This window comes from Centruroides sculpturatus, unplaced genomic scaffold, assembly GCF_000671375.1.
Source record: "Centruroides sculpturatus isolate CEXI.00-Female unplaced genomic scaffold, Cexi_2.0 scaffold1476, whole genome shotgun sequence".
NCBI classification, from domain to species: domain Eukaryota; kingdom Metazoa; phylum Arthropoda; class Arachnida; order Scorpiones; family Buthidae; genus Centruroides; species Centruroides sculpturatus.
The window spans coordinates 92757-110649 of record NW_019385716.1 but is presented as its reverse complement, the minus strand read 5'-3'; the positions used below and the strand labels follow the sequence as shown (position 1 = coordinate 110649).

The window sequence follows — 17893 nt, the reverse complement described above, 5'->3', positions numbered from 1 at the left end:
AGCGAATACATAATTAGCAAAAAAAAGTTGAAATAAAGTGATTAAACAAAAATTATTACAAATATCGTAAATAACAAATGCATATATAGAGATATTTTTTGGAGGGGGGAAATGGTCTTCACAATTTGAAATCGATCAAACACACTGTGAAATGATCGTATACATGCACGCCATCTATCATAGGATAAATGTACTATGCCAGAAACCTTCGCGGGAATGTATTAAACAACTTCCCAAAGCTTCATGGCAATCGTACTATGCCAGAAACCTTTGCGGGAGTATATTAAACAACTTCCCAAAGTTTCATGGCAATCGGGTAAACGGTGTGGTAATGCATGAAGGACAGACACACAGACATACATTCATTTTTATATATATAGATTTGTATTTGTAAGATCTAAATCATGTTTTTTTTTATTTTTAACCTGAAGAGGGTTGAATTAATGTATGAGAAAACATTACATTCACTCCCCAAAATGCACTGCTTGATAAAAATTAATTTTATTCTGAGTTTTTCCTTGGAATAAATTCTTTCTCTCTGATTCAAGCAGATAAAGAGGTAAAAATGAAATGAATAATTTTAAGATTGGTTTTAAGCTTTAGCAGTAGAAAATGTTTCCCTTCAACATCCAGATATTTTTTGTAGACAAAGTAAAAATTATTGTTAACTATCAACAAGCTTGACAGTTAACAATAATTTACTGTTGCAGATGCTTTAAATTTTAAATTTTATCAGAATAAACTATTTACTTGAGCTAGCTTCAGAGTCAAGAAGATTCAGGTCAGATCTTGGAGCCCATTCTAGAAATAAACATATCTAGGTTTTCCCTAAGATTCCACACTTTTTGGACATTTTGTATTTCACTTAAACATAAGAAATATATCTAAAATTTTGGTCAGAGTAATAAAATGCATTTTATTCTATTTAGTTTTTATAAATTAAAATAAAATACACCTTTATTTCAACCAATACAAATTAACTAATTTCACATAATTTGTCAAACAAATTTTCTTTCAATTAGGGAGGATTTTTCATTCATTTAAAAAAAATGAAGCCAATTATATATTTCTAAATATGGCATTAATAAAATTTATATTTACTTGTATTTAGAGATTCATATTTAATTTACAGTAAAATTTATTTTTTGGAAAAATATAAATTTGGAATTTTTAAAAATAGATTTTGAGATCAGTCCAAAAACATATTTCTAAAAATTTGATTTAATATAACTTTGCATATAAATATAAAAGTGCAAAAAAGTGCATCATTTGCATTCATTGAAATTGTGGTGTATGTCTGACTTTTTCTTTTTACTCAAAAATTTTTCAATAAATTCACATTACCTATTTATGCAAAAGTTAGTTTTCATAGAAATAATCCAGAGTGTCATTATGAACCAATGCAATATACAAACAACAGGCAGATATTCTGGTAATTGTGAAGCAAAAAGTCCGAGTGCAAATATCCTCGCAGAAATAACGAAAAAATGCCAAGATGCATGGAAAATCGTCGCAATCCAGCCCATGTTTTTCTTCTTAGGCAGTGAAAATCTAAGAGCTCGAAAATAAGCAGATATTGCCCAGGATATTGATACAAGTGATATCAGAACTGATACTATTTGAACGATCACTATAATAAAAAATGTATATACTGTTACTTTTTAGAAAATTTTATTATAAATTAATCTTATTTATAAATACAAAATATGATAAAAAAAATCAAAAACTGAAAGCATATACTTATGAAACTTATAACATTAACTTTATAAATTTTAAAGAAATATCAAATTGATGTAAAAAACAAATGACAAGCTATTACCTTTAAATATAAGAATCCTAACAGTTTGAATACAGATTAGGTTCTTGTCAGATGCTAAAGCCTAATGTTGGATTGATTGTGTCGAGACTATCAAACTATTTACATATTTTTTAATATGTATTGATGTGCAAAGGATTGTGGTATTTTATTAAAATTCTTTATATCGAATATTTTAAGAAAAATTTGTTTTCTTAAAATATTATAAGTGCATTAAGTGCTTTTCAGTTTGACGATTACTATTTTTAGTACAAATAATGCAATTTGTTATAAAATGTTTACTATTGCAATTAAAAATTATGGACAAAACTTTATGCAAATTTAGTTATTTTATTTTTTTTTTAAATAGATGATGCATCATGCTATAATCTTTATTTAATTTTGTTTTGAAATTAATGCAGACGAATGGAGAAATGAGATAAGACATTGGCATGGGAAATCTGCCAAGGAAATGTGCCTCGTGGAAGAACTTTTACTGGAAAACTTGCCCCTATTTAGACACATGAAGAAAACCTGGAAAAATTCACTTGGCCAGAATATTGGCAAGATATAAATCCACAACCAACCAATCACCCAGTTTTTAGCAATTTTAACAACTTGACCACTAGTGGGCATTGAAATTAATCCATTTTTATCATTATTTTTGTATATTTTATGATCAAGTTTCAATGAATAGCATTCATTGTTTTTATTAACAAAACATTCTTCAAAGGGCCAGTACTACTAAAAATAGCAAGCATAAAAAATTCTCATTTGCACTGATAAAAAAGTCAATAAAATTATTATTAAATTTTAAATTTAATTATAGTAATCAATTTGTTCACAATACAAATGAACAAACAAATTATCTGCAAACAATATTTAATTACACAGCAGTTATTTTAATTTGATAAGGTAAGCACATAATATAGCATACTACCATTAATTAACAATTTCCTCAATATTATTCAAAAAAATTAAGTGATATCCAATTTATTCTAAAGAAGAGCCAATTTTTGGGACAAGACTATGTCTCAGAGATTCAGGGTTCGACGCAATCATTCAAACTTTGCCAGTCTCAGCCATGGCCACGACCACGAGGTCATCCACAAGGCATTTTCAGTGAAATTAGCCTATCCAATGTCAAAATTTCTCTCTGTTGCATGTCTGTCACCCTGAGTTGAATTTTTGTCGATGCCTAATGAAAATTTCCGTTTTTTAAAAAATAATCATGGCTATTGTATCATCTGAAATTATATTTTTATTTTGTTTGTGAAAAATAAATATATTAATAAATGTAAAAACAAAAATAAATATAATTATATTTTGGAAGTAACTTTTAATATAAAATTATAATGACTAGCACCATCTAGTTTCAAAAACGTTCCAATGCTGAAATAAGATATCTTGGGTCAACCAGTCAAGTCAGCAGGTCACGACCAGAAAGGTAAATGGATTTTTTCAAAGATTCATTTGTCAAAATTCAATTTTGCAATGTTCACATTTCCAACTTCCCAATGATATACACATGTGCAAATCTTGCACTCTTGCCTGTTTGTAGAAAGATTTTGCCATTTTGTATTTTATTTTGACTCAGTTCTTGGTCCTGAGTACCTTCATGTCCGATTTTTTTTTTATGCATGCATGATTTGGGTACCTAATACCCTGTGCAAATTGCAACTCCTGACATGTTCCCCTTACACTTCTAAGGTATGCACCCATAACACCACCACAATTTTATAAACAAGGAATATTTTCTTTTTTTTTTTTTATTTGTGATCGACCAAAAGATTTTTTTGGAAATGACTGTCTTTTTATTAAAAAAATATTTATCATCCTGCGAAATTTTAAAATTAAAAGGCATATTCTTGTCAAAAAGTCAGTAATTCAATTCTAATTACAAAGTTTTATGATATAGAGTAGAGTCTCTATAGTCTATAGTCACATTCAGTAATCCAACACTCCACTGCAGGATAGCGCACACTAAATTTTCATGTTATCACTTGACATACGAAACACAGAAAGACTGATATACATGTATATTATCAGTCACTAGTTGTTTGTTGCTTGTGCACTTGGCAAAACAGTCGCAATTATAATTAATATGATAAACTAATTGGTGAACCAAGTGTGTTTTTTACTGTACAATACATGTACACATACAAAATTCAGTAATTTGACAATCTGCTGTAAACCACTACCCACAGGTCCAATATACATCAGATTATAGAGACTCTACTGTATTTGTGATATTATTTACACTAATTAGCTACAGCCAAATCCCAGTATACAAATTCACACTACAATAAACTATGTTCTTTAGTACTCGTCACAATATTCATAATTTAATAATCTATAAAATACCTTTCCAAGAAATAGGTTCATCCATAGAGAATTCAATTTTCAATAAAATATAAATCTGCAGCAATAATTGAGGAGCAGCTTCCATGAAAGATTCAAAAAGTCTTAACAATGTGGCATCAACATCTTCATATAACATTTCCTGGAAATATTCTTTCTGTTTCAATTTACTTTTATCTTTTTGACTTTTTAAGCCAAATAAAATGCAATCAATGTATCTGAAAAAAATTTTTAAAAAAATAAATAAATAAAACAAAATCTATTTATATTATGTTATATGCATTTTTATTAAGGATAAGTAAAGTCTATAAGAATTGTGTATATACAGTAATATATAATTGTGGTGGCCAAACTGCAGCTTGCAAACCACAAATGGCTCTTCTAGATCCTTATTGCCTACTTACACAATTTCTTGTTATAAACTTAAACTTTACATACATATAATATTATTCTGATAAGAAACGCAGTCTCACGTATTTCTGATAAGTGATGTATGGCTCTTATCTTGACAAGGTTTGGCCACTGCTGATATTCAACAGAAAGAACATCTAATATTTTCAGAGTTTAACTATAAGACCTATGTGTATAATTTTAACATTTTGATACACTATGTACAGTACATTTATGCTATGAGCAACTAACGGTCATAACGAATATTAAAATATTAACACACAAAAAAATTGTTTATACCAAGCCTTTCTTAACTCTTTCCTTCCTGTGGACATATCTTTTATCATATTTAATAACATAGGTTTGTTTAAGACTATAATTTAACTTTTGATAAAAATGCCAGACAGTAAAAGATTAACCTAGATACTTTGAGCTTTACCTCTACAAGTTTGAGGATTCAGTTTGAACTTAAACAGCAAGCTGATAACTTCACAGTCTTGGCAATCTGACTGCGAGTGAAATGGGAATTAATTGGTGGAGAAATTTCACAAACAAAAAAATTGCAATATATCAAGGATTCCGTAGAAAAATATTAATTTCCTTGAAAATATATTTTGTTTTTTAAATATTAATTGTTTTTAAACACGAACATTTGGAATGAGTCAAATATTTTACTTTGAAAACTGGAAATAGTTAAAACTTTTTAAAATTTGAAAAATTTATGTAAGGATATGTTAATTAATTGTTTTAAATAATATTTTTCTTGTATTTGCATCATGCTGGTTGTTGTTTCATAGTTTCATTAATGGCCATTATCATCCACATTAATACCAGACTTATTATACTGGGATAGGAATTATCACTTGATTAGGAAATAAACATTTATTGATTATTTTATACAGGGAATGCATTTTGCATATCCAGATAAGGTAGTCATCGTCAAAAAGTGGGCTGATGAGAGAAAAGATGGTGTGAAATGCATTCCACGCATAAAACAAATCACTATATGATGATTTCCTAATCAAGCAATAATTCCTATCCTGATATAATAAGTTAGATGATGATGGCTGTTAAAGAAACTGAAACAATATTTTTATTAGTATCAATTGCACCATGCCAATCTGCCACTCTGGAGACCCAAGTTTGAGTCTTGGTCATCTCAGGAATTACCTTAACTCATATGGGCAGTTTGTTCTGCATATGCCTAGTCCTTTCCCTCCCACTGTGAACCTAATAGAATCTATTAGGCATATGATTAAAAAGTTCTTCTAATACCCTGAAGGTGAAAATTATTATTAAACACTTTTTTTATTATAAACATTTTATTTTTATTATAAAGGTCAATTAAAAATCAAATAAAAGCATTTTAAAATATACAATCCTAAACATCTTAGTAATTTAAAATAAATTATTGGATCTTAAGGATTATTTCTTTAAATTTTTTCTGGTATCAAAAATATATAATAATCACATTATAAATATAATTGTTCTGGATCCCAAGTATAGAGAAAATATTCAATAACTTGATTTTGTTAATCTAGTGGATGCAGTCAAGTAGCAATATACTTTTTATGGAAACATTCAAAGAGCAAAATCCTCTTATTGCAATCACTTTGAAACTTGCCTATACAGGTATACCTCGCCTTACGTTGGTAATTGGTTCCAGGAAAACGACTTAAGTCGAATTTACTTGTCTCCGAATCTACTTGTCACTAGGCTAAACCATAAATTACTATTCCCAGTTCTGTATTTTATTTATTGATGCATTTTTAATAATATATGGTTAATAAGAATCTATTTTAAGCTTACAAACAAATAAATTTTAGTTTTTAATAGAGTACAGAAAAAAGTAATCTAAATTTACGAATGCATGTACTGTACTGTAAATACAGTACATACTTATAAATGTATATATTTTAATATGATTTTATGTGCTTTAAATACTTTTCTAGTGATATTACGACTTCAATATTTGTGGCGGACGGACATAAAGTCGAATAAAATGACTTAAACTTGATTTTTATTTTTCCGTATACTTTTTTACAAACGACGTATAATCGGGAACGACGTAACTCGAAACGACGTAAGTCGAGGTATACCTGTACTAATGATATCCTGCTTAATGTTAATGGTCTGTTAAGTAAATAAGACTATAGTAATGAAAATTCTGACATTGACATCGACTGCATGTTAAACAACTAAAAAAAATGTTTAATTTGGAGATTTATTATTTATTGTTAATTAACTGTAATTAAGCCAACATTATTTGTATTCCAAAAAAAAAAGGACAACCTTTAACTATTAACTGTACTGTATGTTCAAAGTAACATATTCCAGCAGTTTAAATTAATGTAACATGAGCAAATAATAGTTAAAAAAACAATGTTTAAAACATTGGTTAAATGACTGAATATCTGTGATTACAATAAATGAACTCTATTCTATTACATACATATAATGTTTTCCTTATGAGGGAAGGAGAGGAGTCAAAACTGTAAGCAATACATTGATTTCTCCCTGTAAATTCTGTAAGATTTTGTTCATCCATCCCCTTTCGTTCTCTTCCTACACTTGCTACAGTAAGAGAATAAAACAGATCCAATTTTTTTAAGACTATTGTACGTTAAAAATACTACTATACACAAAATGAATTCAATTACTGTATACCCAAGTATTTAAAAAAACGACAGAAGGAAACTAAAGTAACTGGAAAACTATTTTTTCTCCACTGCTTATTTTATATTAATTATTAAGGAATGTTTGCTTGAAAAAATTTATAAAAGAAGTACTTATATACAGTAGAATCCATTTTATTTTGTTCAATTTTTAACATTGATTTTACCATATTATATCAATAGGATAATCTATGTAATGAAATTTATATTATATTATCCTGATTAAAAAGAACTAAACCAGCATATTTATTTTAAAAATTAGTGTTTGATTATTTTAAACAAATATCTTCATGTTTGGAAACAAAATTCTGACTATTAAAGACAATTGAAATGCTGGTTCTTTTTTTATTAAATAAATCTATCAGTTTAAAGATGTCTTAATTTTAATTGTGATTTAACCAGTTTTTACATTCAAGTTTATATCAACAATAAGTATAGGATCTATTTTGTCTGTGGGACTTTGCTTATATAAAAATAAATAAAATGAATTTTGTAATAACATAATGGTAAAAGGGCATCAATATTAACAATTCTGATAAAGTAAATGTGAAGTCTCATCTTACATTTGGTGGGCAAACTTGTATTTAATAAACATGGACCCACAATATAGGTTTCCACTATGATAATTTGGATAAAACAACAGGAAAACTTTGATAATTTTTCCTGTTGTTACATTAGAAAGCTGGTAATTATACCCTTGAAAAAATATAGCAAATAAGATTAAATAATGAATTCTAACAGGAGAAAGAGATATTAAAAACACAATGAACAAACTGGATAAAGCCCAATATTTTTATGAAAAACTATCATTAATAGGCTTAGTGACCAAGGCCTCTAAGCAAGTTCTAGCTATGGCAGACACAATCATACATTAATTAATGTGGTCCTGACAATAGAGATGGAGGATGAAAAAAAATGTATCCAAGAAAATTATCAATGGTTGTATCAATTAGTGGAAATAATTATTATGAACTGTTTCTGTAAATAATAGGTCTAATATTTATTTGCATACTTCAATATTGTAGATCTAATGCATTAAAAACAAGATTAATAAGAGGAACATATAAAAAATATATTTAAATTCAACATCTTTAGATTAGCAAAGTTTTCAGAATCTTATATTAAAAAAGTTTGTCTTCCTGATTTATTATCCTTCAATTCTGAAAATACTAGTTAATTTTGGATCATCACTCAAGATAAGTTAAGATAATTCATCTATTATTATTAGTGTAGTATATTTGAATGTGATTTATTAATTACATTAAATACAAACTAACAATTGAAAATACCAATAATCTTTTGTTATCGTACAATATATTGATATAATGAATAGTGATCAGTTCATCACATATCAACTATAATTCTGATGTACCAAGTGATACAGGCCTATCAGATATAGATTTTTAAAGCATGAGTGAAAATTCTAATCATCTGAGTTAAACTGTTAACTTATCACAAATACACTATTGTGTGATATCAACAGCTAGTTTTTTAATATACATTAATTTTTTAATCTTCTGAAACCGTGTTTTCTTAATTTCTTTGATTCACTAACACAAGGTGTGTTACCATTCAACTAAATAAAGATGGAATACCGCCAAGCGTTGAAATGGTAACACACCTTGTGTTAGTGAATTAAAAAATATATAATTTACGAGGTTTTTACAAGTTAAAACTGTCAAATAAAAATTATTTTGCAAGGAAAAGTTTTCCAAATTAAATTTGATCTTCAATGATTGTCTTTCAAGCATCTTGAAAACACATAACAGCACTTAAATTTAGATATCTTTTATTATAAATTAAGCCATTTCATTAAAAAAATAAATTCACTTATATCTAGAGAATGGATAAAAGAGCAAGCATTATCATGTTCTGAAATATTTCATTTCAGAACATGATAATGCTGTTAAATTTATAAAATTCATTTAAAAAAAAGCAAGACAAAGTATTTTATCTATATCAATTCCATATATTTAAATTGTAAGCATGAAATAGAATTATGTTCAATTATAAAAGTTAATGCATGGATTCTCTCACAAGATGGCATGTATTGCCAAAAAATAATTCAAGCCCACTACTCATTACATTTTCATTTTTCAGTTAAATTATTTTATTATATCTACAAAATACTCTATGAAAATTTCATCATTTTTTGTATCTGAAGTACTGTACATAAAAAACTTAAAACTTAATAAATTTAATTCAGAAATTTTTATTGAAGTAGACAAATTATTAGACTCAATTATTACTGAAACTCATTTATTTTAACAATTATTAATATTTTAAAATAGTAAATTCAATTATTATGTATGTAAAATATTAAAAAATATTTTGGAAAATATTCAATTAAACTTTTAAATGTATTTGTTTTGGTTATTACAGAAAACATGTAACAACTTTTAATTAATGGTACTTTTTGTGATAATTACTTTTTGCATTATTCTGAAATTTTCCTTAGAACACAAATGCTCTTTTGCATTTATAATTGAATTATTCCTTGAATAAAGAAATGTTTTTATCCTTTTTCCAACAAGAATTCAACTTTACGATAATGGAAATTTATGCTGCATATAAAAACAATCTTTATCCGGCTATAATGATTATTTTGAGGAAATAATGTTGCTTCAATATCTTTGAATTGACATCATACTTAGAGGTTATATTATGATTAATGTAGATATTAAACCACCCATTGAATATATTCTGGTACTTTCAAGTGCATGTTATCTACTTTCTTCTATGACAACAAAAAACAATTTCTCACTAATCCAAACAAAAACAAATGAAAAATTAGCTGATATTAGAAATTTCTAATATTTTGATGTGTATTTATTAGAAAAGTCATTGTTACATATTAGTACTCAATTGATAAGAATATAATGTTGTGTTCATATTTACTTCATTCCTGCCTTAGCTGACATAGCATTATATTCTTACAATTAATGCAAATCATTTTTACGATATAGTATAGATTACTTTAACCAGGTTTTTAATCCAAATGCTAAAAGTCATCTTTTAAATAATGCCTAAGGTTAAGATGTTATTTTATTCTTCAATTCTGTGGATAATTTCTTTAGATTTGGTCAAATTAAATTTATAATTTTTCTTTGTAATCTTTGTATTATTTCTATAACATTCATAAACTAATTTCATGACGATTATAGTCTATTTTTACTTTCATAGATTTTTTAAATATTCAACAGATTTTTAATGTTCATTTTGGTCTGTTTTTATTATACATACATTTGTTATGTTTTCATTAAACATGTTTGCTCAACAGTAATTTTTCACAGAATAAATGTTATTTTCCTTTGTAAATAGTTTAATGCAAAATTAAATGAATAAAATACTTTTTAATGATGCTTTTTAATTAACAACAAGTATTTAATAGTAAACAAATTAATAGCTTAATAGCATTAACACATTAAAACTGAAATATAAACAAAATCTTAACTAGCTTAACTATTTTGCAAATTACCTCAAGAAAACATTTATCAAAGTGATTCTAAATGCCTTTTTGCTAACACGGGTGCCAACTCTAAGAAGCCAGAACCCATCCGGTTCCCAATCACGGGCACAGATTCACACGGGACGGAGGAGACTCGGCCCGAATACTTTTCTACAGGCAAATCGTCCTTCTCCAAACGATTTTTTTCCCGATCACATCACGGCATCTCGTACGCTCATCGGGTTTTAAACCCAACAAAATTTCTACCACACAATTGCATAAATTCTAGGTTGCATAAATGGACCAATACAAATATAAAAAAATCAGTAATATATTTGTTTTGGTGCCTAATGTTTTCACATCATACTGATTCGAGTTCGTCGTGCAAGAAAAAACATTTGAAAAAAACATATATATTGCACATGGAAAAAATTAAATTTCTATCAGCATTCTATCAAAAAAAAAAAAAAAATTTACTGGGCCAAGTGCAATTTCCAGCTATCTAAATTATGTTCTATAAACAATGTAATCTATATATATATAAAAATGGACATGTATGTCCCTATATTTCACTTTTTCGCCAAAACTACACATCGCACGTGAATGGTGTTTGTATGTAGTGGTAGCCCCAAGTCTCCATTCGTGCATAGGGGTGGTTGCGTCTCGATAGCTATAAGGGTGCGGGAGATATGAGGCTGAAAGTGGTTGAAAGTGGCTTTCTATTTCGAATGTTTTGTTCGAATTTGTTCGAATTAAATTCGAACATAAAATTCGAATATTGGTTCAATTATAGAACGATTGTAAACGTTCCAGAAACGTTGAAAATAGTTTGTTTGACTAAACGTAAAAATTCTCTAATTAGTCTGGAAACGGGGGACCTAATTCTTGCATTCTGCGAAAACAGGTAAGATTAGCTATAATGTAATTTACTCTTCACTATTGTTACTTTTTGCCCAGCGAAGCAGGTCCTTGCAGCTAGATTCTAGATTACTTAGAAAAATAGTCTTTTATATATATATAAAAAACTATATTACATACAAATAAAAACCCAGCGAAGCGGGTCCTTGCAGCTAGTATGTAAATAAAACTATAAAGTTAATTATAATTAATTTCACCAAGTTCTCGAGCCTGATAATTACACACACAAAAGTTTACTGGAAAGAACTTATCACATTAATTTAAGATTTCTTAAATAAAGTGACACCTTTTGAAAACTCACCTAAGCACCGGTCCCAATTGAAAAAACAAGAGAACAGTTCTTAATATCCACCGACACAGGGGAACTTTCCTTTTTGCATATTTGTGATCGATGACGTACCATCTTAGACTGAAAGCCGTCATGGTTACTGTCGGGACCAACACAAACACAAGGGTAAGAACGAAGTAGACTAAACTCGCCCTTTCTCCATTCGAGTAGTTCTTGTAATGGATGTAAGCGAGAAATGAGTCGGAACCCGTATCCAATACGAAAGTTCCAATCGAAAACAAAATAACCGAAACGTCGATCCAAGTGAATTCCAATTTTTTGGGAAGAGCATCGGCGGTATCGTGATCGACGATGTCCGTCCGACCTAGCTCTATAGGAACTTGTTTTTCTTTGTATCTGTAAGGAAAATCGCTCCAACAAACCATTTTAATCTAAATGCATTGCTTATCATCATTTTATCCGTCCGTAGTAATCGTTTACGTTGGCGATGGACGGGTTTATCACGTGTTCCGTCTCTCCCCGCATATTCTCCCCCTACAATGTACAGTACTGTACGTTACTAATTATTTTCTAGCTTTTTTTTTAAAAAAGTTTAACTTGCATTTCGTAATTAAATTTTACCGAATTAATTCACTTATAAAAAAGTTTTGACGCCGAGTATTTATTCTTTAATATTTAAATTTAAAACAAAAATTATTCCAATCTACATTATAAACATATTTTATTTAAACTAACGCAAATCAATAGTGAGATTATATAATATTTATTTAAAAAATAAAATTTAAAATTATATAAAAACGAAAATTTGATTCGTCGTTAAAATCGTAGATCAAATACGATCGTTGCCTGTAAAGTTGCTTTCGCGCAGATAAGCCAGCCGATGTCATTGGTTCACTTAACTAGTTGTGTTAAATCCCCATTACGGGGTGACGCGCCCGTTGTGTACTATATAATCGATTGATATTGCTATGGTAACGGTAAAAAAGTGTCAGTTACTATAGCAACTTCATTATCACGTGCTTAACCTCTCATTAATAATGTCGTGTAAAATGCATTACAATTTAAATTTGTTTCTAAGTTGTAGATGATCACATTTTCACTTATACAGTATTGTGTTAAAACTTCGGACGAGGGCAAACATTACAATGAAAGCTATTTTAAGTTTGATATTTTGGCCAACCATTTCGTTTAATCACAAAGTGTCCAGGAAGTGAAAATCGTGGGTGTGGGTTTTTTAGGGCCTAGATTGGTTCCTATTCCTATAAATTAATGTTACTTTCACTGGAAAAAAAAACAATTTCTAAAACTTTTTTATTAATAAAGAAACATTCTAAGTATTTAATTTNTTTTGCAAAGAATTATAACAAACTTCCACTATAAAGCAGAAGAAAACAATGATTATTACTTTATAATTTTCAGCATGTTGGTTACAAAGACACTAAAATATTTTAATGAATCTCAAAGTGACGAGATTAATTTTTTAATGTTTGCAATAATTACGCAGTAAAAATAGCATTAATTATAAGAATAGAAACCATTTCAGGAGCAGGAACCCCAAGTTTTCTCTGAATCTGGGGAAGTCTCTAGGCCCCTGTTGATAGCCCTGATTACAAATTTTTTAAAATTGTCCAAATTTAAATTTTTTTTAATTTTAAAAAAAAACCGAATGACAAAAGGAGCTCACTAAAGGCAAAATGGCCCACTCTACCTCTGGGCTCATAAAAGTCCCAGTTGTAACTACAGGCCCTAATGATAGCCTATATATATTATTGGGTCCTAGAGAGTAACAAGTTGATTTAAAAATAGGTTTATAAGAGGCATTCTATTATATATAATGGTATATTGCATATTTGTATCATGTATTAAAGAACTTTTTTTTTAATAAAAATTTATGTTATATAATTTATGTACATAAATATTTTATACTGAAAGCATCATCATTACCAGCTATAGCTGAAAAATCACCAAGTTTCTCGCTTATTACCGGTAGACGATATATATATATATATAGTGACTACACGACCCGCACGAGTGAGATTGTGTCCTCTATTTATTATTAGTTATCACATATAATGGACACCGGTGAAAGTATGGTGGGGCTCCTCAAAGTTCAAATTTAGTATATGATAAATCACTCTGCAAAAGAAAATCAACTTTGTCTTAAACAGGTGGATTTAAAACAATTATAAGGAACTCTTTTAATAATCTTCTGTGTTGTCTGTAGGAACAAGGAGAAAATTAAAATTAATGCAGAGAATGGAGGAAGAAAGGAGAGATTAAAATTTTGCACCATTAGAAATGATTTCTGTAATTGAACATTTCCAGAAACTATTTACTCCTAACAATTTAACTGTTTGAAGAACTCAAAAAAAATTTAGGTATTTTAAATAGTAGTTTAATATACATTAATTATAAAATTATATGTACGTATAAAAAACAATTTGTATGTATAACATTTTATAATGTAATGACATTTTGTATTTATTTAAAAATTTATTTAAATATTTTGTATTGTGTAAACAGTTACATGTATAAAAATATGTATAAAATGTAAAATTAAATGTATAAAAAACTTAATACTGTATATAAAAAATAATTTTAAAATGTAAATATATGTTCAATGAGGATATCAAGGAAAAATGTGTGTAAAAGACAATTTCATACAAATGGTTAGTCTGCTTTATGGCAGTTTGATCAGGTCGAGAAAATGAATGAAAAGGAGTTACCGAAGAAACTATACTTGGAAAGAATTGAATTGGGAGTACACAGGTGAGCATTTGAAAGAGTGAAAAATTACGAGCACTACGGATGTGAAAAGGTGGAGACGAAGGTGACGGAAGCAGAAGAGGCAGGTAGACGCAGAAGTGTCTGGAGGAATTTGATATATGGACGAGAGGACGTGCAAGACCCCACTTACCTGCCACGTATTTGCTCCAGAAAATGGGTACGACAATGTGTTTATACATATGTTAAAGAAAGAGTACTATTATTTAATTTCCCAGAAAGCACAAAGATATTTATGATTCTGTTAGATGTATTTTATTGTGTTTGTGCACAAAATAGTAATACTAGCACAAAGCTCATTTTAAGTAGATTGCAAAGGATTTTGTGAGAGACCACAATTTATAATCAACTATTTAATTGGAAACAATCAATTGTGAATTCAAATCATTCCTGCCAAATTGTTGGTTTTTATTATATAAAATTACAATGCTTAATGTAAAAGAAAGTTATTTGTTTTTGTAATATTTATAGATTTATTTCTAGTAACAAAAGTTTAATCTTTGTATCATTCAGTTTGTATAGTTTTTCTATTTTGCTAAACAGAAGGATAGTCATTCTCAATTTGTTTTCCATTCATATGTGAATGAATCATTGTTTTATTGTGTTAAAATATTATTTTTGTTTTTGCAAAGAATTATAACAAACTTCCACTATAAAGCAGAAGAAAACAATGATTATTACTTTATAATTTTCAGCATGTTGGTTACAAAGACACTAAAATATTTTAATGAATCTCAAAGTGACGAGATTAATTTTTTAATGTTTGCAATAATTACGCAGTAAAAATAGCATTAATTATAAGAATAGAAACCATTTCAGGAGCAGGAACCCCAAGTTTTCTCTGAATCTGGGGAAGTCTCTAGGCCCCTGTTGATAGCCCTGATTACAAATTTTTTAAAATTTTCAATATTAAGCCTAGTATAACATTTGAAACTTTTAATTTAAAAATTATTTTTTTATTTACTGTTAATTAGAAGAGTATGTAGTACTCAAGCCTTCTCCACTCCTCTCTTTCCATGTCTCTGTGGAGAGAAACACTGTCAGAAAAAATAAATCAGTAATTTATCTATAAATATTTAATATCCAGATTCTATTTATGAAACAAATTTCCAAAAACATTTGTAAAATAAAATAAAAAACTATCGGGTTGAATATTGACCGATCGTTAAACTGTAATAGTATGCAATTCAAAAAGTACTTTATCCTGTTATTAATTCATAGCCATAAAACTATATATTTTAATTAAATTACTTAAATTGTAAATGTATGTAATTTTTCCTATTAACTTTAGTTAAAATAATTTAATTTAAATAGTGTAAAAGAGAGTTTTAGAAGTTAGACAAAATGGTTGTGATGGGAAATAATTCCAATATTATGAAAATTTTCTTGCCAAATCTGAAGTTTTCCTTTTTAAAATATTTTTTGGTGTTCATTACTTCAAGTTTGTACTTTAACTGAAATTTATCAGCCATATAAAAATTCATTCTGAAGTCATTATCATAAATTAATTTTGAATTTTTGAATGTCAAAAGCCCATTAATTATTGCCTGTACTAAAAATAAAAATAATCATTCATGGCATCGACTTCAATTTTATTTCTATTAGTCAATACAGTAGAACCTCGAAAACTCGGCTCTCGATAACCCGGCACTCCGGATAACTCGGCCACACCCTGGCAGGGCAAAAAAATCCTTAGTTAATTAATTTTCATTATAGACAGCTTTATAAAAGTATAAAAGCTCTCATAAAGTATTTTTCTGAGGTCTGTCTTATCAGGTAAATTACTGTACACAGTGTATTCATTAATTTTCATTTTCATGTAGTAAAGGCTCTATGCCTTCATAAAGGACGTACTTTTCCTTTGTTTAAGGGTATTTGGGCAGTTTATTCTCTGTTATATTCTCAAGTAAACAATACATACAAGTACAGTACAGTATTTTCTGAGGAAACACTCGTACTTATTTTTTTTAACCCCATTCCCGATAACCCGGCATTTTTACAAACTCGGCCACCCTTCGGTCCATATTAGGCCGAGTTTTCGAGGTTCTACTGTATACTACATCAAGTTTATAACTGTATATTAGCATATGCAATTATAAACTTGATGTAGTATGTTGATATTGACACATGCTTAAATTAAAGCATTCTTTTAATCTAAAACATTTTTGTTAACTTATCAGTTTAGTGTCGCATGGCAAATTGTATGGTAGGCTTATTTAATTATTTGTATAATTTGTTAATTTACATATTACAGTAGAACCCCTCTAATCCGTCACCTTTGGGACTGGGGGTATGGTCGGAACGCAAAAAAGGTCGGATTATCAGAAAAAAGTAAAATAAACAATCTTCCCCTTTGTCCAGTCTTTGTAGCACTGCTAATTTTTCATTTAATAAAAGAGTAACGTGTTTACGTTTCACTCCTTACATGTTGAAAACACACACAAAACTGTACATGTATACACAATGTAAAACATATACTGTAACGAACACAGAAAAATGCCACGGATGGTGAGTCACCGACAAGTCAGGACAAGTTTCTCGACTCCGACCATGGTCGGATTAACCGGAGTGACGGACTAGCTGAGGGCGGACTAGAGGGGTTCTACTGTATTATTTTATTTTGTGTACAATAATTTTTGAGAGAATTTTGTGTATGTTCGGGATAAATGGTCCTGAAAATATTCTGCATCACTTCTCGTAAGTTGCATTGTATCACATTACTTTTTGCAGACAGCTACACTTGGTCAGCCATATTGTCAGTAAACAAAATCAACAAGGCAGCCAAGGAGATAAATTACCTGACATTTTGACAATTTTTGAAAAATTTCCTGACTTTTTATGACTCTCCAAACACTAATGAAAATTCTTGACTTTACCTGATTTTCTCTGCCTTTTCAGCTGGGTAGAACTATACAATATACAGGTTATATATAAAATACTATTTCAATATAGGATGCAGCTGTCACATATTTCAGATACACAGTATATGGCTCCTATATTGATAAGATTTGGTCATCACTGTAATATAAATCTACAGCAAATTATATTTTTAGTAGCGTAATGTAAGAGAACTTATGTTTTCATTTATATCTTTCAACAACAATAATGAATGTTCTACTTTTGTACTTGTAAAGAAATACCAAAAAACTAAACTTCTTAAGTATAACAATTGGCATATCATTAAGTAAAAGTAACTTTCAATTGTTTAATTTTTACATTTTGGTAAATGTAGA

General features: G+C 28.6%; 1 protein-coding gene across 1 annotated transcript in view; it reads right to left on the bottom strand.

Annotated features, from left to right (window-relative positions):
• Positions 1 to 12528, bottom strand: part of LOC111641479 (XK-related protein 6-like) — a 17006-nt gene extending 4478 nt beyond the window's left edge. Inside the window, exons 1-3 of the mRNA XM_023387654.1 lie at positions 11889 to 12528; positions 4160 to 4374; positions 1345 to 1630 (exon numbers count right to left, since the gene is read on the bottom strand). Of these exons, the coding sequence (XP_023243422.1) occupies positions 1345 to 1630; positions 4160 to 4374; positions 11889 to 12301 (914 nt within the window). The 5' untranslated portion in view covers positions 12302 to 12528. The remainder of the gene's footprint in view (positions 1 to 1344; positions 1631 to 4159; positions 4375 to 11888) is intronic.
• Between the last annotated feature and the right edge of the window lie 5365 nt (positions 12529 to 17893).